This window comes from Leptonotus elevatus, chromosome 5, assembly GCF_054856555.1.
Source record: "Leptonotus elevatus isolate MCC_2025b chromosome 5, RoL_Lele_1.0, whole genome shotgun sequence".
Taxonomy (NCBI): Eukaryota; Metazoa; Chordata; class Actinopteri; order Syngnathiformes; family Syngnathidae; genus Leptonotus; species Leptonotus elevatus.
Window position 1 is genome coordinate 22,392,805 of NC_141243.1, and position 27,750 is coordinate 22,420,554.

At 41.0% G+C, this 27,750-nt stretch overlaps 1 protein-coding gene across 4 annotated transcripts in view; it reads left to right on the forward strand.

The window, feature by feature from the left end:
* cux2b (cut-like homeobox 2b) overlaps window positions 1–27,750 on the forward strand; it is a 120,246-nt gene that overhangs the window by 87,376 nt on the left and 5,120 nt on the right. For all 4 annotated transcript variants that reach the window (XM_086076562.1, XM_086076564.1, XM_086076565.1 and 1 more), the window contains exons 5-20: window positions 8,315–8,455; window positions 10,409–10,562; window positions 13,275–13,351; window positions 13,945–14,011; window positions 17,273–17,321; window positions 17,890–17,994; window positions 19,124–19,315; window positions 19,414–19,472; window positions 19,561–19,609; window positions 19,743–19,842; window positions 21,553–22,176; window positions 23,205–23,306; window positions 23,389–24,218; window positions 25,742–25,901; window positions 27,125–27,430; window positions 27,518–27,706. In XM_086076562.1, coding sequence (XP_085932688.1) covers window positions 8,315–8,455; window positions 10,409–10,562; window positions 13,275–13,351; window positions 13,945–14,011; window positions 17,273–17,321; window positions 17,890–17,994; window positions 19,124–19,315; window positions 19,414–19,472; window positions 19,561–19,609; window positions 19,743–19,842; window positions 21,553–22,176; window positions 23,205–23,306; window positions 23,389–24,218; window positions 25,742–25,901; window positions 27,125–27,430; window positions 27,518–27,706 — 3,204 coding nt within the window. The remainder of the gene's footprint in view (window positions 1–8,314; window positions 8,456–10,408; window positions 10,563–13,274; window positions 13,352–13,944; window positions 14,012–17,272; window positions 17,322–17,889; window positions 17,995–19,123; window positions 19,316–19,413; window positions 19,473–19,560; window positions 19,610–19,742; window positions 19,843–21,552; window positions 22,177–23,204; window positions 23,307–23,388; window positions 24,219–25,741; window positions 25,902–27,124; window positions 27,431–27,517; window positions 27,707–27,750) is intronic.

Consider the following 27,750-nt stretch of genomic DNA (forward strand, 5'->3'; position numbering starts at 1 on the left):
CCGCACTGTTTTGATCAGGCTTGATAAACACGTTGTGATCAGCCAGCGCTAGAAAAATTGTGGCAGCTTCTGCCGGAGTTCATCAGCTTCCCAGAGATGCGCCGAACTTTTCCCACGTCTTTTTCTACCTCTCCTTCTTGCTATCTCATTCTGCTCTTCCCTCCTGGAATGTGTGTGAGTTGTTTGAACGTCAGCGTTTGTTGCCGCCTCTGTGAGATCAGCGAGGCCCTGTCGCCAGGGGCGTAGCCCAGAGACTGACGCTCCAGGTGTTTGCGCTTCCTCGCCTCCTCTCACTACACGCACGCACGCGCGCAAGCACGCACGCACACACACCTCCCTCAGGGTCCAGCCCACTCCCTCTCTCTTTTAGAACAGAGCTGCTTTCATCTGAGCGGGGAGCTCATCAGACTTTGTGAAGATTCCGTTCTGAATACACCCCACTAAGTGTGTAAACGTGTGTATGTGTGTGTGCGCACAAACGTAAGTTGAAAATGTTATGGCAAGCAACAGTGCTTGCTAGTGGTGGCGAATGGAACTGCAGGGCAGAGTAAGAGCGGAATTCTGTTTGAGCCTCTTTGCTGAGCAGAATTTGGTTTGGGGCTCCCCTCTCACCATGTTTATATGTTTAATGTGTTTATAAAAAAAAATCCTCACTCTTTTCGGGGGCCTCAAGTGGCCAAGGAACCCCAAGACGCCGCTTAGTTCACGAATGCCCGGGGTCAGCTCTGTTATGTTGCGTTGCGTGTCTTTTTCTGTTATACGAGGCCTGTAAATCTCTTCCATATTCACAGTGAAAACTCCCTCCAGCTATGAAATTATCAAATCAGCAAGCACTGACCTCAGTAGTTGAAAGCCATTGAAATGCATTAAGAATGGTTGTCCTTCTTCAACCCCCACCAAACATAAACAGGCACACGCAGAGAGGCCTGCAAGGCACAGCAAGCTGCCTTTATTGTAATTGTGCAGCTGAGTACCTACAGTCAGGGTAAGAGGGGTGGAGGAGGAGGAATGCTGTAAATGTTTGTGGCAGTCTGTTGGAAAATAAGGGCATATAAAAGCTGATGGGGAATGAAAGCTCTCTGGGTGGGACGTGATTATGCACAAGTGATTAATAAGAGCAGTAATAAACAAAGGCCCAGGAGATGTTTGAGGTGCTTAATAATGCATTATGTTCATAAAAGAGCCGGGCCTCTCCAACTGATCCCTGTGGAGTAGGACACCCCAGAGGGACCAGGAGGGAGAATAAGTGTGTGTGTAGGAATTCAGGTTTGTGTGCACATTCAATTCCAAAATGTGAAGACAAACGAATTACGCTAGATGATCCTCATTCCTTCTGACTTCACTGCATGCCGCATAAATAGCAATGAACGGCATTGTTTTCCGTCAAGTTTACTTTGTGTCATGATTTGTTTCTTCTGGCTTCTTTGTTTGTTGTAAGATTTTAAAGAGGAAGTCAACCCCCCCAAAAAAATCTTTACAGTAATATGTTCTATGCACCCCCGCTAGTATAAACACGCTATTTAGGTTAATATTGCGTTTGGAATATGAATTAAGGGGCGACCATTTTGCCACTTGCTGTCGACTGAAAATGACATCATAGTTGCTCAGGTAACAACCAATCGCGGCTCGCCTGTTTTCTGAGTTTGTTCATGTGATGTTCGCAAGCTGAGCCGTGATAGGTCGTTATCTGAACCCTGAGCAATGGTGATGTCATTTTCAGTCAACAGAAAGTAACAAAATGACCAAATAAAAACGGATGGATTTTGCTGCTTAATTAATATACCACAAACGTAATATTAACGTATTTAATCCCAGACATTTTCATTAGAGCAATCCCTACAATACCAACTGCTTTACTGGAATTTTACTGATTTTTGCAAGGCCCACAAAATATTGTGTTCTATTGCTGTATAAACATGGAACCTACCAAAAGAAACACTAACTTCTCTTCTTTAACTCATTCACTGCCATAAATTTATTTAAAAAAAAAAGATTATTAAAAATTAGGTGCAAGAGGTGATTAAATGTTTTAATTGTAATTAATCGAATTATTTCACTAGTTAACTCACAATTAATCACAAATTTTAATATATGTTTTAAATGTACAATGTTATTTTTTTAGGTTTTCATACTCTTGTTAACAAAAGTGGGGAAAAAATGTTAAACTAATAGAAATATATATGTATTTTTGACGTTTATAGCCGTCAATGGCAGTGAATGAAAAAAAAAAAAGATTTAAAATTTGGGGCGTCAGGCTATTAGTTTTTTTTTTTTTTTTTACGTTTATAGGCGTCAATGGCAGTGAATGAGTTCAGCAGAAAAAAGTGTATTTATATATTTTTCCGTTCTTCATTTATCAGTGTTAGAATATAGCTAAGTTTTGTCAAAATTCCAATTCCTTAGGAAAAAATACGTCGAAAAATAGCTTTTTGTAAGCACAACTTTGACGTTAACACTACTATTTTAGTATTTTTTTTCTTTTGTGACAGCTGAAACAGGGTTAACTGTTTTGTTCTGCCCATCACTTATTTTCTACTTCCTCTCCGCTGCTTCCGCACTACTACTGCTGGTCTGAATATATGACTGGATAGCAGATAGCCCATACAAGTGCAAGCCGTTGAAGCGACAGGGCGGCCATCTTGCTCCTCCCACCTCGCGAGACGACTACTGTATGAACTATACGGTATACGTACAGATTAGACGTATACAACTCGTAAGCAGGTAGTATAGGGCCAGGGGCGGGGTTGGGGGGGGGGGGGGGTGTTGTGGCAGGTTTTTTTAATAAGTAAAAAAAAAAACAAGTTGACTGTTTGTGCTGATTTTAAGTCCCTCCTTTTTCTTTTATTGCTCAGTTCCTTAGACTCCAATATTAGATTTGGCAGAGGCATATTTTGTTGAATTAGATATAATTCTTTAATACAAATATACAAGTTTCTTTCTGTAAACATCATTAAGCATATAATTTATACATGTATTTAAGGCAAGTTGTAAAATGTCTGAAGTCCTCTTATTTACGTTAAACACATTTAAAACATCATAAATTATGCTGTTTCTACTAAGTACTGTCTCAAATGTTCTCCAATTTTGATACTGTAAATGTATAAGATTGTATGTCGAGAAACGTTTCTTGGGAGGAGCATTATGGCGGCTTCAAAAGTCTTGGCCTATCGGCTATCCACTCATAAGGTGCGTTCCCATTACCCTCAGTGTTGCGCAAAAGCAAGCCGGTAATGAAAAAACGTAATTTTCGAAAAAAAACCTCAAATATCGCAAAAAAGTTTTTACGCTCTCATGAAGTGGTTTTTGAGACGTGTCGAAATATTTAAGTAATAAGTATTTCGCAAAAGTTTCCCTGTAGCCATGTGACCCTCGCCCAGCACGGAGGAAAGGAAGTAGGAAGTACGGGGCCACTCGCTTTCTTGTCGGCGCTGCCTCTGGAGGGGATAACAAGTCTTTTTAAGCACAAAGCGGTTCAATTATGAAGCCAATATGCCGCCGTTCAATGCACGTCCCATATTGTTGCATGAGAAATGGCCGTTGCCCCGGGCAACGAGCAAACGAGCGACATACTGCGCACGTCGTCGTTGAAATCCGTCTGTCAGCACCATAACACGAGTTATATGCGCGCGCACAGTCAACACCAACACCAAATGCCCGAACCCGTCCGATTGAGGGGAGGGAGATATTTTTAAAGTAATATTAAGAACTCCGGGCATCTGTCTTCCGTAAACATCATGAGCACCTCCTACGGAACTGCGGATCCCGCAAAACGGGACATTAGGAGAATTGCGCCTCAGAAGCGAAACGCTCTTCAATGGAAACACCGGCAAAATGGAAACGCACCTATATATTTAGATTAGTATGATACTCCCAGTCCCAACCTACACTTCCTCCTTCTCTTCTTCTGCAACAAGATCCTTCTGTGATACTGGCTGATCTTATACTTGCTGCCACCTGCTGGTCGCTTAAAAAAAAATAACATTGCTGTCGAGCCTAATCCTATTGTCAGAAGCTGCATCAGACCCTCCTGTACACTCTTGCATGAAAATACGCATATGATGTAAAAACGTCATATGTACGCGGCGACTAGGACTTTTATGACGTATTGATACGTCTTGTGTATAAAGAATTAAGAATGCCTTGTTTAGATTAGTTGGAACACATTGAAGCTTATTGTCAAGAAAATATTTGGGTTGACTTCCCGTTTTAAATATCTCTTGATTTCTGTCTCTGTACTTCTGTACACTGTGTGGAAAGCAAATTTCACTTCAATGCACAAAAGTTGTTCCTTTTCATGTGTTTTCCACTTTTATAGCCAATCTTTCCGCATATCAAGTTAATTTAAACTAAGTCCATGTCATGCATGTTAGCTTCAATTGCGCCACAGAGAGAAAAGTCCCCTTTGTGAATGCGCTGTGTTTATTACAAAGGCGGCAATTATAGTAAATGCTTAACATCAATTTACATTTGTGAAGGTGAAAATTGAGCTCCTAAATCGCGTCAGCCTAGTTTTTGGTCCTTGACAGCACTGTTACTGCACTGTTACTGTTTGTTGCAGCAGCAGCTGAAGAACATGTTTATGGACCTTGAAGTCCACTCCGAGAGAAAAAAACAACAACACTGTTTTGAATGAAAAGAAAAAACCCTTGAGCGCAGCCTTGTAAATTAATTTGTTCGTGTTGTATGATGGGAACACAGCTGGCCTCATTAACATGTGCACAACAAATAATTATACTTCCCTACCCCCCTCCCCACACCACCACCACCACCACCACCCCTCTCTTCAGCCAGCCACTGCTTGGCTAATGGGCTTGCTGGGTTAATTATGTCAGAGCGTAATTACACAGGGCCCAGAGAGACATAATGGTGCACCCTACTGTGCCCACGCCACCTAATGCCACTATATCGCTGACATGGCAAAGACGGACCAGCCGACACACCTGCTTGTCTTGCAGCGAAAGACCTTCGCCCTTCCGTACCCTCCCTTACCCAGCAATACTCTACCTGTGCACTTTTCTCATCAGTGCCACCCAGAGACGACGGAACTGTCCAGCCTCTGACTGACTTGGGTTTTCTGCTCTGATGCTCCGAAAGCCTCTTTTTTTTTGGCGTGCTATAGCCCAGAAACAGCAAGTCGGTGACCACGGGAAAGCAGCTACGACAACATGGCGGCCTCATTACTGCGCAGCCAAAATGATGAAACTCGGTATCAATGCAGCTGCAATTGTACAAAAACATAATTAAAAGAGCGAGTACCTACATAGGCTTGAAGCACTACAGAGATGAAACGTATCGAGACACAAACTACTTTTGCAATGACACACGACACACATTTTACAAAGCGTCATGGCGACAGTGTGAGCTTCAGTGTCAGTCTGTCACGATCAAAACATGAAAAGACCTCAAATGTTTTTCCATATAACTTCTTCAAGCTAATGTCTGCATTTTCTTGTTTTCTCTACCCAGTTTTTGAAATTAGCATGCAAGTAGGTTCCACATCCTCACTCAGTGAATGAAATATTGAAATTGGTGTCATAAATAATACTGAAAAAAGTATCACTTTCATTGAATAATTAATTATTATTAGTTAATGGGTAGGAGATTGGGTCACTTAGGTAAATGAAATGAGTAAAATCAATAATTATGAATTTCTACCAAATGATTTTGCGCTTCATTTAATGGCTATATTTCAGGATGTTCACAGTCCAGGTCCTCACAGTCATTGAAGGTGGTCATCCGTGATGTAAGCATGTACAAATGTATTCGTCATGGAAGTCTGGGGAGGCACAACCGACAAATGACCTGACCAATTTTGAGAAATGCTGTTTTCCAAATTGCATATAATGCAATCAAATTAGTAAAATGTGTATTGGAGATAACTTTCTATCCTGTGGAGTAAATATCAAGCACATTTCATGACTTTGAATTTATTGTTTTTATTTCTTGTTTGAACAGCTTTTTAGTGCTCAAATTAAGATCTGGAAACAAGGTGACATCCTGTAGCTGTAAAAACATTCAAATGCAAGGAACTCAATATGGAGGACTGACACTGTGTGCAGAATGAAATAAATATGAGAGCAGAGCCTTTTTACTTATTGATTGACATTTAATTATATTTATATATTTATTTCCAAATTCATTTTTAATTTTTTTAATCTCGTTTTTTATTTTTACATTTATTTTTACTTTCTTTTTCTCACATTCACAGGTTGTAAACAAAATATGAAATGTGCGCAAACAGTGGAATAATATGTAAATGACCTCAAAGTTTTCCTTAGACTATGAGTATTATATTTGTATGTATACTCTGGACTATACTCTAGAGAAATGTCGATGGTGATAGGAAATGATATAGATTAATATATTTGTCTGCAAGTATTTGCATATTTTTGGTGAAAATCAATGCTGGTTTTAAGAAATGAGCCACATCTTGTGAAGGTCGGCAAAAGAACAAAAACAGTTGGCAAGCAACACTGCCAGTCCAATGAAATATGTCCCTGAACAATGTTGGTTAGAGTCATAAAAGGGGGGAGGGAAATCCTCAGAATGTGCGCTTTTCACCAGAAAAAAAAAAACTGTTTATTTTCCATGTGTCAGTAATTATGACCTCAAATCAGGTATGCAATCATCCTCAACTAAAATAAGTGTTTAAAAAACCATTTGAGAACGCCGTGTATAAAAGGGTGAGCCCCTTATACAGTATACTGTACTTTAAAAGCCTTGGTGTTGTTCATTAATGGAAATGCAAGCTGTGAGCTTGTTTTAATGTGAAGTTTTTTTTTTTTTTTGCCATCAGAGCCACATTGTTGCCCATAAATACCACCAATTAGTAGGTACATTTTGCAAAGTTCGCCACTGACTTTCTCCCTCAGTAAGTGTAAATCTCTCTGCCCTTTGAAAGGGATCCCTTCATCTCTACTTTAACTGAAGCCACTTATGTATGCAGACTTGGGTTATTTCCCGTGTCTTTGGATTTGACTTGACTCTCCCGTGCCGATGATTGATAATCCTGATTTATCCATTTGGATTTGTCTTTTGATCACTAAAAGTTGAAAGGATATATGGAAAAGAGGCAGATAAAGTGATTTCTGTGACAGTGGGTCGATGGTATAGCAGTGCTTCCTGTTTGTCTTAGAAGAGCTTTTCCCTTAATAGTGATGTCCCTTGTGACTGATGCAATATCTCCACAGTTGGTGCAACAATGAATGCAGACAATGTTTGACTGTAAACGGTCCTGGGAAAAATAGCTCGATCAATTAAATGGTGCAAAATGTTTGTCTGATGAAAAAGCGGATAAGATGCCGTGCAATGCGCAGGCAAGATTTCAAAAAAATTGCACGCCACAAAAGTTTGCGCTCTGTGATTAGTGTTTATTTTTGCTGGGAGTTTATGGCAAAGTTGCGCCTGTCTTTGGCTCCATCGCTCACGAAAGAAATGTCACGGCATGCCGGGCCCACACTAGACACACAAGTATAAGATGTGCAGATGAAAGATGCCAGGAAAAAAGTTTGTGTAGAGCAAAGAAGCGATTTTCCTCTTTTAGAGTTTTTAAAGGCGTGTGTGTGTGTGTGTGTTTGTGTGCGCGTGTGTGAGCACCCCCCCAACCCCCACCCTCCCCCCTCCTTGTCAAGGAGCTCCCCTGAGCTTCCTTCTCTGTGCTTTGGCACTAGAAGTCACCTCCTTTGGTGTTCAGCAGGCAGGTACACAACAAGAGCAGCTCACTCTCTCTGAGCTGTTGAACTTTTCGGGAGGGGAAGAAAGGGAAGGCGAAGATTAAAAACAGCCCTGTGATGTGGAGTGCCGAGCTGCCTCCTGAGAATTCCTGGCATAATAATTTAAATGATCAAATGATACAGAGGAGACTTGTTAGCTGAGAAGCAGCCTCCTAGTTGGCCCCATGGGCCCAGTGCTGCCGCGCATGCATTGCAAAATAGCTCCTCTGTTGTGCTAAAGAATCCTGTTTTTTACCCCCCTTTCTCTTTTTACACCCTTTTCAGGAGCATACTTTTTCAACAATTTGTTTAGGTGTATATTTGGCACTTAAGACTGTCACCTTTTCATGACAATCTCTGTCTTGTTCCTTATCATTTATAAGCTTATGAGCATACTCATTAGAAGGTGAAGCTTTAGAACGCCGCTTTTAGCGTTATGTCCAGCTTTGTCCATTTTTTAAAGGCAGTCGAGTGTGGAGAGTCAAAGAGTTACCAAATTTTTTGGGGGGGAAACTAACCAAAAGTAGTGTTTAAGACAGTCTAATGCTTTTTTGGGGGGGCAAATAGTATTAATGCCACGTGATTGTTGTGTGTTTTCACAGATCCAGCTCCTGTACTGGAGGCCTCACACACACTGGAGGGGAGGCTGCAGCAGCTTCAAACTTCGGCCCCTGACAGCGGGGCCCTGGTGAGGGAGATCAGCAGGCACTGGAAGAAACACCTGGAGTGCCTTGAAAAGACAGGTGGGACCAAAAGCATTTCATCTCCTCTGCCCTGTTAGTTTTGTTTTTTAAATAGCGTCAGTTACATCTGGTAAAGATTAGTTGCTGCCAGTGGTGCATCAAATATTTTTAAATGGCGCTAATGATGAAAATGTGATATGCTGATGGTAAATCTGTTTTTACCTATGGGAAGGGTTATCGTTAACTTAATGAATCAGATCCTCTGCAGTCAAAATTATACTGTACCTGTTGTAGGCTGGGCCTAGTTTATGAGACTTGGCCGAGGTGTAGGGTAGTCATTGCGGTTTATTGTTCACCACCCTGCTATTTTGCAGATTACTTGCATTATACTCATTTACCGTAATGCCCTCAAATAAGAGAAATGAGAGCAACAGTTGTCGATGCACTTTTCATTTCTCCCAGGCAGTCACTCGCAGACTTGCCGATTTGTCACATGCCACCCCATCAGGGTTCTCTTAAAGTCACGCAGACACCACACAACGTATATTGTTTTCAATTACAGTTTTTTTCTGTGTAGCTACAAATACGTTTATGGACACAAGTGGCCAAAATAAGTTCCCTCTGGAGGGTATGTGGTTTCACGCCTCGTGGTAAGGTGAGAAGCTTTGTAATCCGGGTAATTCAGCTGCCCATTAAAAGGAGCCAGATGAGATGGCTCGGGCATCTGGTTGCAATGCCTCCTGGACACTTCTCTGGTGAGGTGCTCCGGGCACAGCCACCAGAGGAGGCCCCGGCCGGGGAAGAGCCGGGACATGCTGGAGAGCTTGTCTTAGAACACTTTGGTATTTTCCCTAAAGAGCTGAATGAAGTAGCTGTGGAGAGCGAAGTTTGGATTTTTTGCTTAGGTTTGCTGCCTCAACAACAAAAGCAACATTGATGACAAATGGGAAAATGTTCAAATTTATAATGTGTTTAACAAGTGTGAATTATTATGCTTGCATGTGTTGAAAGCGTGTTTGAGGACTAAAACTAAAATAAATAAAAAAGGGTTTGATATTATTTGCTATACTGCAGATTTTCACCTATTTCGGGTGGGTTTCTGACCCCCCCCCCCCCCCCCCCCCCCCATGTACTCATTCTATTTCTGAGAGCTCATTAACACAAAAGACATACACATTTTACTACTAAGTGCTTTGCCAAACATTTTTTTGACCCGTATAGGGCACTAAACTCCTTGACTGAGGTGCTTTAGGACCTCAGCGTCTGATCGTTCAAGATCGAATCTACTCGACTTTAACATGGTTCAAAATGTATTTAAGCACTGTAGCACTGAGTGTGTGAATTGGATGCATCTGCCCATCCTGGATTACAGTGGGACGGCACACCTGAAAAACTGCCCCGGGAGAAGCCATCCCCAATTGTCACTGTGCGTGGTAATGACCTAGAGTTGAATCGATTTTGTCATACAGTAGGTGATATGGCATGACTCCTTCTTGTGACTGGTTCCCAGTCAGCCCTTAGAGCCTCCAGAAGCTCTAAAATTACATTGCTGAATCGAGAATAGGTCTTGGAAATTTCCGTTTCTGCCATCGTTTACAGAAACAGAAAAGATCTGTTCTCTCTGTCACCTCTCATTTCACTGTATTAAAAGTTGCAAAATCAGCCACCGAAATTTGTGGCAGGGTTATTAATTTACAATGCATAGGCAATATTGCTCCCATAAAGAGCAAAATTAACTGGGTGACAATTGTGCCCGTTTGGCAAATGCAATCCGCCGCGCACCCGGTTAGTAAATCCATTTCCACATGTGTTTGTGTGAGCAATCAAAGCAAAGATTTCCCCCGTTTTTACACATGCAAACCTAATTTAGGCCTTTTGTCTGCTTCTAAGAAGGGTCTGGTTACACGTATGATTAATCCGATATACCTGGTTGTGAAAGCTACATTTAAAGTACTTTCATTTCTATTATGTCTATTAGTCCCATTTTCTTCATATCTATATTCATCCCCACAGATCCCACAGACAACGGTTTTGCAGACGCAGCAGAGACTGGAGATCGCTTTGTGTCAAGCTCTCCAGCCCTTGATATGACCCCCAATAGCACGCCAGCTCCTGGAGCCCCAGGCTCTCCGCAGGAGATCTACCAGGACCAAACTGAGGGACAAGGGTGAGGATTACCAATGATCGCGTATCTTTGAGAAACACAAAGTATATCTGTCGTTTCAAACATTCTGATGGGTACTGAGCTGTCACCTGATCGTGGTAGAGGGTTTTGTGTGTCCCAATGATCCTAGAAGCTAAGTTGGGGGGTCGTTATTATCAGTGTCAAGGCAAGGTGGGAAGGAACAGCAGGTGATACGGAACTGTTGAAAAGCAGTTGAGTTGATTAGCCCTGTTCAGTGTACCCCTGCCAAAGGTCCTTGTTGTGGCCTGTCCCTCTACACACTTCTTGATGTCCTTCTCATCTTATCTCAATCACACCTTGAGTTTCTGCTGTATCCTCTTCAACTCCAGATAATGTTCCATTTTTCTGATTGAGAAAGTCCTTCAAGTCACTGGCCTGGGTTTGTTGTTGGGGTAAAAGCGTGCACTCCTGGCTGGAATGATGGTGTGGTCCCACAAGTTAATGTGTCCAGTGATGCAGTACGTGAGGTCATCAATGTTGTCCCCATGTGGATGGCAAGAGTACATCCCAGCCTGTGGACTCAAAGCAGCCCTTTAGTGCGTCACTAGATTCCCAATTCCACCTCCTAATGACCCTTGTGGTTGCAGGAAGCCTTTGAAATACAGGAGCATTCTGCAAAAGATTGTGGTCTGATAATCCAAGTGGGGACGAGGGTGAACCACTGTATGTGTCCATGGTGTTTTCATACATCAAATCCACCATTTTATTGCAACTGTTTGTGCAGGACACGTGCTGGTGAAAAGTGAGATTTGCCTTTTTCTGAAGCATCAGACCCGTCGTCTTCTCATGCTTAGACTGATTGCCAGAAACCTTAAAAGGAGCCAAGCGTATGAACGGCAGGGATGGGCAAAATTCAGAATTCAATTCAATGGATGACCACCCCACAGGATGTTGAATTGAATTTGAATTTGCAGGCCAACATGCAGCGATGATTACTCATTGACGGGGGAAGGGAGTGCGGACAGCAACTAGTGAAAGGAGATGGGGGCGGGTGGGGGCATGAAAGTGGTCTGGTTGTTTGGAAAAGTCACAAAATTCCTGATGGTGGCCTCAATTACCCTGTCGACGAATGACAAATATGAACTCATTCACTGCCATTGACAGCTATAGATGTCAAAAATTCATTTGAACTATTTCTATTAGTTTTGTTTTTTCCATTTTTGTTGACAAGAGTATGAAAACCTAGAATTTTTTGGGGTACATTTAGAACAGATATAAAATTTGTGATTAATAGTGAGTTAACTAGTGAAGTCATACGAATAATTACGATTACAAATTGTAATTGCCTGATTTTTTATTATTATTTTCTTTTTTTTATAATAATCATTTATATGCGACCCTTGTGAGGACAAGCGGTACAGAAAATGGATGGATGGATGGATGGATAATCATTTATATATATATATTATTTTTTATTTATTTATTTTTTTAGAAAATATTATTAAAAAATTAGGGGCGTCAGGCGAGTACTATTTTTAATCGTAATTAATCACATGACTTCAATAGTTAACAATTTTTTTATATCTGTTCTGATACAATATAAAAAAGACTAGGTTTTCATACTCTTGTTAACAAAAGTGGGGAAAAAAATTAAACTAATAGAAATGGTTCAAATGAATTTTTGACGTCTATAGCCGTCAATGGCAGTGAATGAGTTAATTACTGGAAGTTAGCTGCCGTCCCACCCCACCCACATCGTTGACAAATCGGCACATGCTATTCATCGTCCAGCTCCGCAGCAACGAATATTTTCCCAGGCCAGTTCCTCAAATGTTTTGTCATTGAGGAAGGATTGTTCTTTTCTACTATCACAAACAATTTCAGTTTTTCCATTTTAATTATCTGTTTTATCTGAGTAGGCTTTTAATGTTAATACAAAACAATGACTACACTTTATTAGTTACTAAAATTAAGTATTATGTTTGTGTACAATAAGTACTTGCAATATGTTTGAAATTCATGTTGTAAATATGCGTATACTGTAAAGCTTCATTGTTGAATACACTTTAAATTTTCATCATGCATTTCATAGAATTTCAGTAAAATTTCCTTGAATTCAAATTTGAATTGCAATTCTGCTTTCTGTTTGCCACCTCAATTTGAATTCAAATTCAAGAAATCAATTTGAATTCAAATTCAAGAAATGAATTTGAATTCAAATTCAAGAAATGAATTTGAATTCAAATTCAAGAAATGAATTTGAATTCAAATTCAAGAAATGAATTTGAATTCAAATTCAAGAAATGAATTTGAAGTTAGGGGGGGGGGGGGGTCATTCTCAAATTGAATGAATTTTGCCCAGCCCTGATGAACAACATTTTTGGGCATTACAGAATATGTGAACAGCCACAAATAGTTTTGGTCATGTCACTCTAATGGTGTTTCTAACGTACATAGGAAACCTTAGATGAGACTTTGAATTCCTTGTTGTTAGTATTCCCAGTGAGAATGAGATACCCCTTTTCATGAGAAATCGAAGTGTATCATTTGATAAATCAAATCAGAAATAAATGGCCTGAAATGATTCTTGGAAGATTCTGTTGATATGCTTCGCTTAAACTTCCGATTATGAAACCTGAAGTGCGATGGAGCTACGCTGGAATGAACATTTTGCATGTCAACTTGTCAAGGCATAAAGTTGTGTACACTATCTGAAGTGATAATGTGTACGACTGACATCGTTTCTTCTCTCAGGGAGGAGGAGAATGCCAGTGTTAGTTTGGCAGACAAACTGTCAGAGGCAGAGGAGAAAATCAAGCTCCTGCATTCATGTGAGTACTTGAAACACTGACATATACTGTAACTTTAATGACATTTTATGAAACAGGAATATTAGATATTGACATTTTGAGCACTAGCATTATTTAAATGTGTGTAACTCCTCATTAAAACTAGTCATTTTAAAATAGTAGTTATACTCATCAGTCACAACATGAAGAACACCTACACAACATATCATAAGCAGAGTTACTAATTTCAGGGGGCGGCCATTTTGCCACTTGCTGTCGACTGACGATGACATCAATATTGCTCAGGTCTCATAAAAAACAATCATAGCACAGCTGCAGAAAACAGGTGAGCTGTGATTGGTCGTTGCCTGAGCCCTAAGCAACATTGATGTCATCTTCAGTCAACAGCAAGTGGCAAAATGGCCGCCCCCACAAATGGATAAAAATGGCTGGATTTTGCTTCATAAAAGTCGCATTCTACAAATGTAATATTAATCAGAATGTCATGTTTAGACTAGTGAGGTAGAGGTTGTTTTTTTTTGCACTCTTTGGATATTATCAGTCAAAACATGAGAATTAGTTCACATATTGACGTCTTAGTTAATATCCCCTTGTCACAATTTGCCTCTGAACAGCTTTGGACACTTCACAGACTGAGCTTCTCAACCTGCGGTGTAAATATAACCAAGAGATGACAAACAAGTAAGAACCTCCTTTGCTATTGCTCAAAGCCACGCCCACCCCCCCACTGTCCATCTTGGGGCCAACACACTGCCATTTGTGTGTGCTTCGTGACTGCAGTTTATTGAAGCAATTTAAGTGCTGAAACGGTTGGACTTTATTTTGCCTACATAAATTCATGTCGTGTGTAAAGCTGAGGAATGCCATTGTGACAGCGGCGCAAGAGAGTGACTCAGCCATTAAGGCAGGTCGATGAGAGAACTCTGTGTTTGCCTTCACTGGCAGTTGGGCCTTGACAGTCCTCAAGAAGAATTGCTCCATTTAAAGATTGCTTCAGAAAAGCGCTAAAATGTCCTGGTTTTTGAACACTACGTATACACCGCATGCATGAAAAGCATCTGAGCCAGTATGAAAGATGTCGATAGACATTCAAAGTAAACACTCTTTTGTTCAGGTTGTGCTCCAGAGCACAGTCAGCCACTGCTAATGGATTTTCTCCAAGGCTTAATCCATGGCACAATTGTACTGATGTTTCAAGACCGCTGCCATCTATTTTGTTTGACTGGATGCTTTTTTCATTATGGCGTGCAGCAGGTAGTTGCTAGTATTTTATGTGTGTGGTCATAGTGCGGCTGTTATCCTGGTTCACATTCCTTTCGGATGACAGCAGCTTTACTGACCCCCACAGCAGCAGTTGACCAAAAGCCTCTGAACCCTGGCCCTGCCTCGATTACTCTCACTGCCAGGTTCCTCAGTGAACGTACAAGGCACTATTTGTCTGCTCTGACTTGAATAATTGAGCAGCTAATCGATACAAAATACCGGTATGTTCTGCACTGCACAAGTTCATTAAATGTAGAGTTGACACCTGTTAGTGTGTGCTGTTGCTAGCCTTGTTGTTGAGCCCAAACAAAACCAATACCTTCTCATATGGGGAGAGATTTGTCTCAAATACATTTTGTGATTTTCACGTGTTTTTCAGATCCACAAACATTTTCTTGATTTTCACCTGTTTTTCAGATCTGCAAATATTTTCACGTCCTTTTTAAATTTGATTGTCTATGCATTTTCCATGATTTTTGCTTGCGAGTGGTCCAACGTGTGTTTGTGGATCGTCGCACACGTGCACACACACAAGTCCTCTAATTCACGTGTCTAAGGCCCATTCCTCCTCTGCCCAGGCATTGAACGGGAATCAGCCATTTCTCGTTTCAAGAAACAAAATGCGACCTTGGTTTGTTTCCCTTAAGCTTGTTTTGCCTTCACTCGAAAGACACTCTTCTTCTGCTGTTAAATTTTCTTCTTTTACTCCACTAAAACAGTAGCGGCCAAAGAGGAACGAGCCGTCTCCCGTTTCTCGTTTAAAATTGGAAATTGAGAAATGGAAAACAAGCCATTATCTGATCCTCCATCTTATGTTTCTTTTACTAAAGTCTGGAAACAAAATGCAACCTTAATTTGTTCCCCTCAAGCTTGTTTTGCCTTCACTTAAAAGACACTCTACTTCTACTGTTACCACTTTGCCTGCTGTTGCTTTAGCAGTGTAGAAGAAGAACATTTGACAGTAGAAGAAGAGTGTCTTTCAAGTGCAGGCAAAATAATCTCAATGGAAACAAATTAAGGTTGCATTTTGTTTCCCCACTTGTGCAAAATAAACACATAATGGAAGGTCAGATAAAGACTTGATTTCTGTTTTTCAGTTTCCAATTTTAAACGAGAAACAGCTCGTTCAGTTTAATGGAGACAGTAACACTGACCCCCACCCTCCCCCCCCCCGTGGACGGAGGATGAACGGGCCTTAGACACGTGAATATCTGAGGACGTGTGTGTGTGTGTGTGTGTGAATATCTCAAAACAGTGTGGTGTTTTTCTAAAAAATAAATGTGCGTGCGCAACGATCCACAAACACACACAAAATTAAAAAAGACGTGAAAATCGCAAACATTTTTGTGGATCTGAAAAGCACATGAAAATCACTGATGTATTTGTAGATCTCAAAAACACGTGAAAATCACAAATTTATTTGTGTGAATAATTTTGAGATAAATCTCTTCCCATATTCTCAAACCAGGGTTTTGCCTCACAATACTGATTGTTTCGTGACAATTGTTGTTGGATCTGACTAATTCCACATCACAATATATATATATATATATATATTTATTTATTTTTAGCTAATAATTGCATTGGATTTAATAACGTGTCAGGTAATTATAGGGTCCTTAAAGGATAAAATCGAATTCTTAATTGCAAACATTCAATTGGGTAAATAAATATATGGCTAAAGAATTCATTTTAGGCCAATTAATTTTAATTTCTGTCTTTGCCTAGCAGGACCACCGTGTGTTGGAACACGGAACCTGTGTTGTGCATATTTAATTCCCTCTTAATATCCTTGATATAAATCCATCCATATCTACCTTTTGAAAATCAGGTTCCAAAGAAACCGTTGAACTTCAAACAAACCTCATGAATAATCCTGCTGAGATTATGCTTAGATTAGACTAATTACAAATTGGAGGTTAAAATGTGTTGTACGTAACATGCAATTAAAATCTCTCGAATCACTTGAGTGCTAAAAGTAAAGAAAATCATCCATCCCAAAGTCATCAGTTTGTTTGATGCTGTAATGAAACAATGGAATGCAGTCATTGTTAAAAAGCCAGTTGGATACTGTAGGTTTCTGTTACTTTTACTTATTTGCTCCCAAAGACGTATCCGAACTGAAGAGAATGGTTGAAGCAATGGTAGTTATTACAAGGCAGCAGGTGGCAGCAGAGTATAAGAGATCAACCAGGGCCACGTTGAACAAAGCTCTTTTCCCCCACTGTTTTAAACAGATTTGTGAATAATGATGAAACTTATTAAGCTATATTCTAATGCTAATTGCTGCAAAACAGAAACAGATAGAAAAATACTTTTTTTTCCTGATGAAAGAAGAGACTCAAATTATTATTTGGGTAGGTTCCATGTTTTTATAGCAATAGAACACAATATTCCGTGGGCCTTGCAAAATCAGTCAAAATCCAGTAAACCAGCCGGGAGCGAAGTGGATTGCTTCAGTGAAAAGGGCTGGGATTGAATGATTAAGAATTATATTTTCCTACACACCTGGTAAAATTTTGCAAGATTTTTTAAATTCAGATAAATGATTTCATTGCTTGATTTGCTAATAAAATATCAATCTTTTCACATTTACTGTAACAATATGAGTAGTATCAAAGTTGAGTGTGTTTCTTTATTGTTATTAATCCTGACTACGTTTGTGTTTTTGTTTCCCAGGGTAGAAGAAGTCAGCATCATCATGGGCAAACTTGAGAAGGCAAACCAGGTGAGTCTTTGTCTTCCCTGATTGAGATGTTCCTTTGTTAGGGTAATCACTCCTGTAATCATGCCTTGGCTTTAATTAAGACACCCTCTGTCCTGTTCCCCCCCTAAATCCTCCTCCCTTCCCCTGAGTGTGTGATTAGAGAGTGTAATCCTGAGCCCCCGTTGGTGGGCGCTCTGCAGTAGCGTGGCTGCACTCAGCAGAGGAGACCGCAGAGCTCGATTGATGCCAGAGCTCTGAACACCGGGGTTCTTTGCTACTGTATTTCATTGCCTTGCTTTCCTGGTGATGCAGTCTTTCTTCTACTGCCCGGGCTCCTGTTGCATGTCTTCACTCATTGTGTTCTCAAAATGAATCACTAATTAGAAAGATGTGACAAAGCAGGTAAACACTTGGTGGAAATAAAGTCAGCTGACTCAACAGCTGCGTTAGCAGAATAAGCCAATGACTAGTACACTGCACTGTACTTGGCAGTAATTTCAGCAGATGGCGCCTCTCTTTTCCCCCTTTATCATGTTGTTATTATTATCCGGATGCATGACAATTGTAACCAAGCCAAATGTTTCCATAGAAAGCAGAAATGGCCCAGAAGGAAGTGCAGAGGCTAAAGGAGCAGCTCGTCAATGGGTCAAGTGCCTCTGCAGAGAGCTGTCAACTAGTGGATGGCACTAGTAAGGTAAGAAAAGACACACGGCCAATGGCCCCATAAAATTGAGCCTATGTCACTAATTATTACTTGCTCTTAGAGCCCTTCTGGGAGTGCACGGTGCCATACCAGCAGGTGGGCGCCCGCATTAGCATTAGCATTTTTTTTCTTCCTTGGAGGGCATAACACAAAATAATTGAAGCACTGTCTGAGAGGCTAAATCAAAATTATTTTTATCTTTTTTTCCACTGAAATAGAAAAAAAAATATGTCACAGCCTTTCAAAATATCTACTGAACCGGAGAGTATGCCAACACTTTTTGGTAGTCGCTTGTGACTAAGCGACTACCAAAAAGTTTGTCTTTAGTTTGACTTAAACTGGGATCCCTCGCCGTACAGTGGCCAAAGGTAGAACCCAGGGGATTTTTGGGTGCCATAGATACTCGCTGGTTTGGAAAAGCTTTCCTCCCCTCCTCCTTTATAGCTAGCAGTAAGTCAACAGGCTAGTTCTCGTTATGAATGCCACAGACTCCTTGAAGGATGCGTCCTTCAGCGGAATCAAACTGCGCACATAAGCTATGCACTGTAAGTCAAAATGGGGGCCGTAGACACAGGCTAAAAATTGTGAAATATTTTGTATGTTTTTAAGTAAACAGTTACGATTTCTGCCCCCTTGATAATAATAAAAAAAAATACATTAGATTATTTTCCTTGGATTGACTAACAATGTCTGTATGCATTTCCAAATCATGTCCAATCAACTGAATTCAGTTGTTTTCAGGTGAACACTAAATATTTGAAGAAACATCTAAAAGATGGTAGGAACAGGTGCACTTGAACTTGGCAAAGGCTGTAATGTTTATTATTTTTAACCTTTAACAAAGTTTTGAAAATAAAAATAAATAAATAAAGTAACAGATATTTAGATTTTTTTTTTTTTTTACTTTGATCACGTCATATGTTGTTTTTTGTACAATTTGGAAGGGGGGGGGGGGGGAATCTATCAATTTCAGGAATTTTTGGGGGGAAAAAGAGCAGCACTATGAATTCAGCTCCTCTTGAACTCAGCCAGTATTTCCATGATTTCCACTGCGGAGGTTGTTATTCTCAAATCTTGCATATGTCTCTCCTCTTTTATTCCATGTTCTACGAATTGGCAGGAGAACAATGAGAGGGGCGAAGTGTTGCCCTCCAAACTGGAGGCCACTCTGTTTGCGAAAGACCGTGAAATCATCCGTCTTCTTGAAAATATTCAGCGGCTTCAGTTCACACTACAGGAGGTTCAGGAGACCTCAGCTAATCAAATCTTAGAGCTAGAACGACAGTTAGCCTACAAGACAGAAGCCATTGAGGTGAGTGGCGCTGACGGTTGTTAGATAATTGTCCCGCTGATTATTATTTATTTACATTTAATGTCATAAAAACAATATTTCCTTTTTGTTAATTTCAGAGATTAGAAGCTAAACTGAAATCCCAAAAGGATTATGAAGAGATTAAAACAGAACTCAGGTGACAATTAGCTGTGGAGCAAATTTATATCATTGCATATTGGAATGAAAATAAATGTTTTGTTTGTTTTCAATGTCTCTGCCCCTAGTATCGTAAAGGTAATGAAGCTGGCCTCTGCAAATGGCAACTCATCCCAGGTATGTGTTGTTTTACACACATTACACTCAGGAGCTTTTGTTTTCTTTCTAATGTTATTTTTAAGAAGAAAAATGTCAACAACTACTCTAATTGATTTAAGCCAACATTTCCATGATGTGTTTGTGTGTACAGGATTCTGTGAAGGCCACAGAGGCACTTCTGCTGGATAAAGAGGCATTTCTTCCATCTCACAAATACCTGATGGAGAAGGCCAGACTATTACACAGCACTGGTAAAGTATCTTATTTTTCTGTTTAATATAATATGGATATTCATAGCTAGGAGCAAACTAGATGCATTTGAAAGTACAGCACTTGGAGAGCGTAGACCACTGGCCACCCAGTTATACTGTACATGTGTCACCAGCAAAATGAAAGAAATCTAGAAATCTCACATGAGCACAACAAACTATACATTTTTTTCTAAAGATTTAATTTACTCTATGGTTATTACTGTATGTTATTAATGTGTGGATTTTCATCCCCTCCCGCTTTTATTTCATTTATATATTCTTTATTTTATTTTACTTTTGTACAACTTGTCAATTCCCAAAAGTCATAACTACAATAGCTTCATAGTACCGCAAGGAAATATAAATATAAATATATAATTCTGAGCAGATATGATAATAATTGACTAAAATTTAGGATTGAAGAAAATACAATAACCCATTCAACTAGACCAAGTGCAATTTCTGCAGAAATTGCGTGGGAATGCTGAATGCTAATAGCTGAATGCTAAGTTGAATGCTGATGCAGGAAATTGAAAGATAAATTATGTGAAAATTACAAAATGTTAATTGTAGTTGAAAGATAAATGAATAAAAATTACACCTGAACTGCAATCTGTCAAAGGTGGGAATCGAACCATTACCTCCTATTCACCGGTCAAAACTTTGCTGCACTAGCTGAAGAGTTGTCTAAGCGGGGTTTGAACCGAGGTCTTCCGGTGTGGCAGGCAATTGACATTGAATATAATTGTAGTGAATACGTCAGTATATACTGAAAGCTTAAATATAGAATGGAGTAAAAACTTAATAATGACTAATTATATCAAAAGTAATGGATGTGAAATAATTTTACAATGATTAGTATTCAGTATTGCATTTGTACTAAAGAGTTATCGAAGCAGGGTTTGAACCCGGGTCTTCTGGTGTGGTAGGCAATTACTCAAACCACTGACCTACCTTGTCTTGTTCAAAAGCTTGTCTTATGGTGTATTTATATTGACAAGTGTCATCTGAAGCTGAATTGCTGAATGGGGACACATGCCTTTAATCATTTCAGTGAAATTATAATTATATATTATGAGTCAGTTGGTTAGCATGTAATCATTTAGCTTAATTGCCATGGATACATTTGCTACGTACAGTTGGAGGGGGGATTCGAACTCGTGATCTCCTGCTTACTGGACAATGCAATTTACCAACTGCCCCACTGAGCAGTGTCGGCTGGTAATGATGATCAGTTGTTATGTATGGAAGTGGGCGTGGAAAGTGGGACTTTTAAAAAGTTCAATGTCAGCCCCATTGAAAATGAATGGGGAAAAGTTTATATTTAAACGTTAAATTGTGCCAATACTGTAAGTAATGTGAAATCAGACTATAAATACCCCGGAAGGCGTGAATTTTTAAAGCAAGTTGAAATTTGAACGGTGTAAATCGGAAGTATTATGTGGGAGTTGTTTCTCGGCAAAAAAGTGAGGAGAATAAAAATCACAATATGCTTCCAGCAGTCAAACCCAATAATGTCTGCAACAATGTGTAAGTTCTCTATGCTGTAAAATGTAAATGGCTTGTTCAAAGTTATGTAATTACTTGAAAGTCAAGTAGATGTTTGTGCCATTTTTTGGAAAACTTTTAAAATTAGATCATTGTGATGAAATGTACATACTCGGTACAGCATATACAGTAAAAGTAGAACATGTCAATGTCTATGTGTAGATGATGACCAGTCAGAGGATGGAGGCCGCGAGACAGGCAGGCCACCTGCTTCCAACTCATCATCCTCTCAAGTGGACGGTGGTCACGTCTCCCCCAGTCCCGGTCCTCTCACACTGGATGGCTTATCCTCCGGCCACGATCTCCCCCGTCCCTTCTCCGTGTCGCCGTGTTCCGGTGACCGACTATCAGCGGACCACCTCCTCCACAAGCATCTTCTCTCCCCACATTTTAAAAAGGAGGGCCATATGGCTTTTCCCACGGCACTCTACGCAGCCAAGGTGGCCCTCATGTCAGCCACTCCACGGTCAGGCAGCAGTGACACAGGCTTGCCCAGTGACCAATCTGAAAGCGGTGGCTCGACTGCAGGGGACGACGACCAAGTCGACACGGCAGAGATCGCCTTCCAGGTGAAGGAGCAACTGCTGAAACACAACATTGGCCAGCGTGTGTTTGGCCACTACGTGCTCGGCCTCTCCCAAGGCTCAGTCAGTGAGATCCTGGCCAGGCCCAAACCCTGGAGGAAGTTGACCGTGAAAGGCAAAGAGCCCTTCATTAAAATGAAGCAGTTCCTCTCTGATGAGCAGAACATCCTGGCACTTCGGACCATCCAGGTCCGTCAAAGAGGTGAGTGGATGACAGGACATAATTGTTCTGGTGGGAAGAACCATCTTTTAAGACAAAGTAATTTTGTGAATACATTTCAACAAGGTCATTATTAGTTCAATATTCATACTTTTTGTGACATTTTGAGATTTTTCTCCTCGTGTCGATTGAGACACACACTGCCCAATGTCACTATACTCGGTGATCAGTTCTTTTGGTGAGCGGCTTGGAAATACAACATATGAAAGTCTCCTATAGGCGACTAAATAGTTCCCTGCGGGCGACCAGGTGTCCGTGTGCACTGCTTTATCTACCTTTGGTTAAGTGAAAAGCGCAGTGTATCTTAAACTAATGACAAGTCAATTGCGGGATGGCACGGAGAACAAACAACCATTTACAGTCATTCCTACAACTACAGTAATGAACATGGGGTGATGGGGCACAAAGAAAAAAGGGGAATCCCTAGCAAGATGAGTAAAATGTCTTGTTTGAAATACACCGTTTGAGGTACAGTAGTGCCCCCCCAATAGTGAGCCATGACTATCTTAAGATTTGTGAATAATGCACGGTTGATGCATATTATAATTGCAATGTGTTTTTGTTTTGTTAGTATCATTATTACCTTTATTTGCTGATTGTCTGGTGGAAATCCTCTAAATCAGTATAAGTTAGGCGCCCATTTCAAGGATTACATATTGCACAATGAATTTCAGCCACTAGTACTGTCTTCACATCCCAAATATGCCCCTGTCATCAATTGGTGGTTAATTTCCTGGACACATGTACGTTCAAAACAAACTTGGACCTCATCCTTGACTACTTCTCGCCTTCCTGTGCCATGTTTGTAGTCTTGCTTTTCAACTTTGTTTTCTCCCTAGATTCATAGCTTTTGAAAGTTGAGCTTCCCGTATACAGCAACCCCAGACAACACGCACTCAAAGGCAGCCATTGATCTACCAGTCAAAAGTAAAGCCTTGAAACTGCTCTCTGATCAACCATCCCACTCACCCCCTCCTTTTTTCTCCCTCTCTGTCTACCCTCTTTGGCAGGGAGCATCACTCCACGCATCCGAACTCCAGAAACTGGGTCAGACGACGCCATCAGGAATATCCTGGAGCAGGCCAAGAAGGAGATCCAGTCCCAGAGGGGAGGTAAGTCTGGAGCTCATAAACTTAAGTCATGCTTTATATGTATTCGTGTATCATTGTCTGAATGGTTGCCTCGCTTCTTCAGGGGACTGCAAGACACCTGTGAACACCTCCTTGGGCAGAAGCAGTAACGGGACAGGCAACAGCTCTGACGAAACCATTAAGAGCATCCTACAACAGGCCAGGAGGGAGATGGAGACCCAGCAACAGGTCTTGATGGATATGGAAGGCTGTGGAAGAGCTTCAACAGTTGGCGCAGGAGCCCAAGTGGAACGTCTGGGGCCCCATCAGCGATCCAGGGGCCTACCTTTCCCCATCTCCATTAAACAAGAGGAGGGGGGCTGTGTTACTGTTTGCATGGCCAATTCCGTCAGCAGTCCCCAGACACCCCTCAGCGTTCTCTCTCCAGCCGCCTTCGTTCAGAACATCATCCGCAAAGTCAAATCAGAGATCGGGGAGGTTGGCACTTACTTTGACCAGCACTGGTCCCAGGAGCGGGGGTCCATGGGGCTCGCTGTGGCAAGCTCCCAGCCCTTTAATTCCATTTCCCCCTCCGTGTCATCCTCCTCCTCCGGGCCGTCTGTATTGACCCGACCCTGGCCCCGCTTGGAGAACGGCGAGTGTCTCAGCGAAGAGGCCTCTGCTGCTGAAGAAGAGCAGGGACTGGGCCAGCCCACGGAGGTCAAGGTGGAGTCGGACACCTCGGTCAGCGGCGAGTCCCCGGGCCCGAGTCCCGGCCGCCTTTCTTACTATCCAGCGTACATTCCCCGAGCTTTGAAGCCCACTGTCCCACCGCTGACTCCAGAGCAGTACGAGTTGTACATGTACCGAGAGGTGGATACCATTGAGTTGACCAGGCAGGTGAAGGAGAAGCTGGCGAAGAATGGCATCTGCCAGCGGATCTTTGGCGAAAAGGTCAGTTCACGTGAATCTCTCCCATTTTAAGCAATACCAAAACATTGGACTCCAATACTCCAGTGAGCTTTTTGAAACCATTAAGCTTCTGCAATTGTCCTAAGCATTTAAATCGTTTGCTAATCGGTATGACATTATTCTGCTCTCAAGCAAAACTAAAAAATCTCACTTTGTGGCCCACCACATCAATGCTTCAAATTGAAACAGGGTTCCCGTGGGGTCTAAAAAATGTCTTTAAAAGTCTAAAATTCAGAAACTTTCCTTTTAGGCCTTAAATGTCTAAAAAAACACCCTATTTTCATCCGAGGTCGAAAATTGAATTTACCCGAGTCTTAAAATTCTTACCCGCGTTCCTAAGAAATTTTTAACACGTTCAAAACGAATCATCATAATTAATTAAAATACAAACAGGCATGCCTGACTGTGCTCTTTGACAGACGGAAATGTCATTTGCGCAGCGTTGCATGCACGGTTGTCACACCTCGTCACAATAAAGCTGTCCTTATAGCTGGAATATGTGGACACTTATATACTGTAGGTACCGTGGGAAGTGTTAAGTTAATTTTATGACATGCAATTTGCCGGTTTACATTTCAACTAATTGATAGGCATGAAAACCACCATTGTTGGTCTAATTTTTTTGGTCATAATGGTTTAAAAAGGCCCCAAAAAAAAAAGGTCTCAAATTTAACCTAGTGACTCCTGCAGGAACCCTGTTGAAAATACTATTTTCTTGAACCCCTGCCAATGCAAATATCGTTTCACTAGTCATGGATAGTAAATCATGTGCCAGAATCGACATCACTCACTCAGCGTCACGAATCACTGAAATACGCTGCTACCACACCGAAAGTACAGATGGAGTGCTGTCTGAGCTGCAACAATTCAGTTGTAAATATTGCGATTTGCTTTTTTGAACGTGTCTAATACTAGTCAACACTTGTGCTTCTAAACGAGGTGTTGCTGCAAATTCGGACAGATTTTTTAAAATAGGCCACAGGATGCTAGAAATTGTCACACAAATGAGAATTGTATTCCTACCCATACTTTTACTATTTCAAAATTCCTAACTTGAAATAAAAATGCACACTTCTTTCACTCATCTGGGCCCCAACACCAATCAAATGCATTATTCAGTTGATTAGGAAGTGGCAAATTAATTTAGATGATTATTAAAGGACAATTCTGTCTTTACTAAATCTAGTCTCGGTGCTTCTTGTTAATTTGGCCTATCATTACAAAGACCTTTAATGCTGCTCTCATTTTAAATCTTTGATCATGTTTAAAAAAAAAAATAAGGGAGAAAAAAAACCTTCCTACCTTCCTTCTACTGTGCTGCCAAGTTTCATGGCCTAATTAGATTGGACTTTTCCCACACTCATGATGCTCTGCTCTCCTCTAGTGGCCGTTTTTGGAACTGCATAACTTTTGAACAGCCATTCAATTCAATCATTTGTTTCGTTATTTGCGCAGTATATCTCTTTCATGTTTAGTGATATATAAAATAAGTGTATGTTGCACAGGTGCTTGGGCTTTCTCAGGGGAGCGTGAGCGACATGCTGTCACGGCCCAAACCCTGGAGCAAGCTGACTCAGAAAGGCAGGGAACCCTTCATCCGCATGCAGCTCTGGTTACTTGACCAACTAGGCCAGACCCTCAACCAGGCCCCGCACCAGGGGCAAGGTGAGTCTGCAGTGAAAGATTGTTTTCACTCAACTCTTCTGCATGGGTATCATTTTCTAGAATAAGCAGAGATGCCAGCCCTTATCATCACCTCTCGAGAACATTCTGGATATTCTGTCAGGAACATTTTGATTTTGTTAGGAACATTTGCATCTTAACCAAAACAAACACACGCCCAAAAACGACCCCAAACAACACTTAAAATATGTTTGTCTTGATATTTTTATCATGTTTTCTTTCACGATTCCAAGTGCAAAATTCCTATTTAAATGCGCACCATTTAATTATTTTTGATTAAATTAACTTTTTTTTTTTTTTGCCGTTCGCTTGCAAGTACATGATCCATCCATTTTCTGTTTGTTTGATACACTGATTTGGTCTCCAGCCAATCACAGGGCACATGTATCCAGATTTTAAAATAATGGTTCAAGTTCATTAGGGTAAAAAACTTTTTTTTGAGGGTACGGTCCTTTAGCAAAGCTAAATTTATTAAAATAAATGAGTAAAATAAGATATGTAATTTTGAGAACATTTGTATTGAGTCAAATTCAAAACTCGGCCTTATTGTGCAAACAAACAATTAACATTGCTGATATTTTAAATATTTAATATAGCATACTTTTAACATTAGAGGCCCCTCTTTGCTGACGTGATAATGTATGAATTCATTTCCGGTTTTCTGAGTCTTATATTTAACTGGTTACTCTCCATGTGTGTGGCTCTAAAAATACTTCAGTAAAAAACGTACTATAGCAACAAGCACTTATTGCGCTGCTTTGAGACTACATTCAATGATTTAGCTTAGCGGTTTAGCGTAGCTTTGCACTCCTCTACTCAGCCTTCTTTTGTGATAATGATTCTTGTTAAAACTGGAGCTTATTCGCCGCCATGAGGTCGATGATTAGTGACTTTTAGAAGAGCGGCTGCGCACCGTGTTAGCCATGCTAGCTAGCCCGCTGTAGTGCTGAAGGAGTTGTCTGCACTGTAGTCAGACTTGCTTGAAAACATGACAGTGTCAACAAACGTGATTGGTTGGCCAAACAATCGTTAGCCATGGTATTTAAGCAACACGAGCACCATGTGATGCCTTCTTGCTCGCACCGCTCCAGAACATTTTCAACTTATCCGTAACAGCGGAACATGTGGCAAATGGCTGTAGAGAATCAGAACCTTTGTCATATCTAAATGAAGGTCCTTTTATGCTTGCTGTCTATCACCCTCAGATAAAAGTCCGGTCACCACTCAGTCTTCACCGTCCCCACCCCTGAGTCCAGCAGAGGGTCAGCCGAGTCCCCTGGTTGAACCAGTGAGCCTTTCCTTGGAGAGCAGCAAGGAGAACCAGCAGCCTGAGAGTCTGGTCCTGGGGTTGCCTCCCCAGCCCGAGGGAGGGAAGTCAACCTCCAGCCTCATGGCCCTACATCACCCCGCTAACCCGTTTGGCATCCAGGAGCTGGTAGCCATGTCGACAGAGCTGGACACCTACGCCATCACGAAAAAAGTCAAAGAGGTGTTAACGGACAATAATCTAGGTGAGTTCATTAAATGTTAGTAGTCATCTCATACATACAAAGTAGTAAGTAGCACTGCAGTCATCAAGCATGCATGCTTCCCTACAGGCCAGCGTCTCTTTGGGGAGACAATTCTGGGTCTGACTCAAGGCTCGGTGTCTGACCTGCTGTCCCGACCCAAACCCTGGCACAAACTTAGTCTGAAAGGCAGGGAGCCATTTGTGCGCATGCAGTTGTGGCTCAATGATCCTCACAATGTGGAAAAGTTGAGGGCTATGAAGAAGATGGAAAAGAAAGGTAAAGTATATCTTTCATTATTTTCCAGCATGTCAATAAGATGG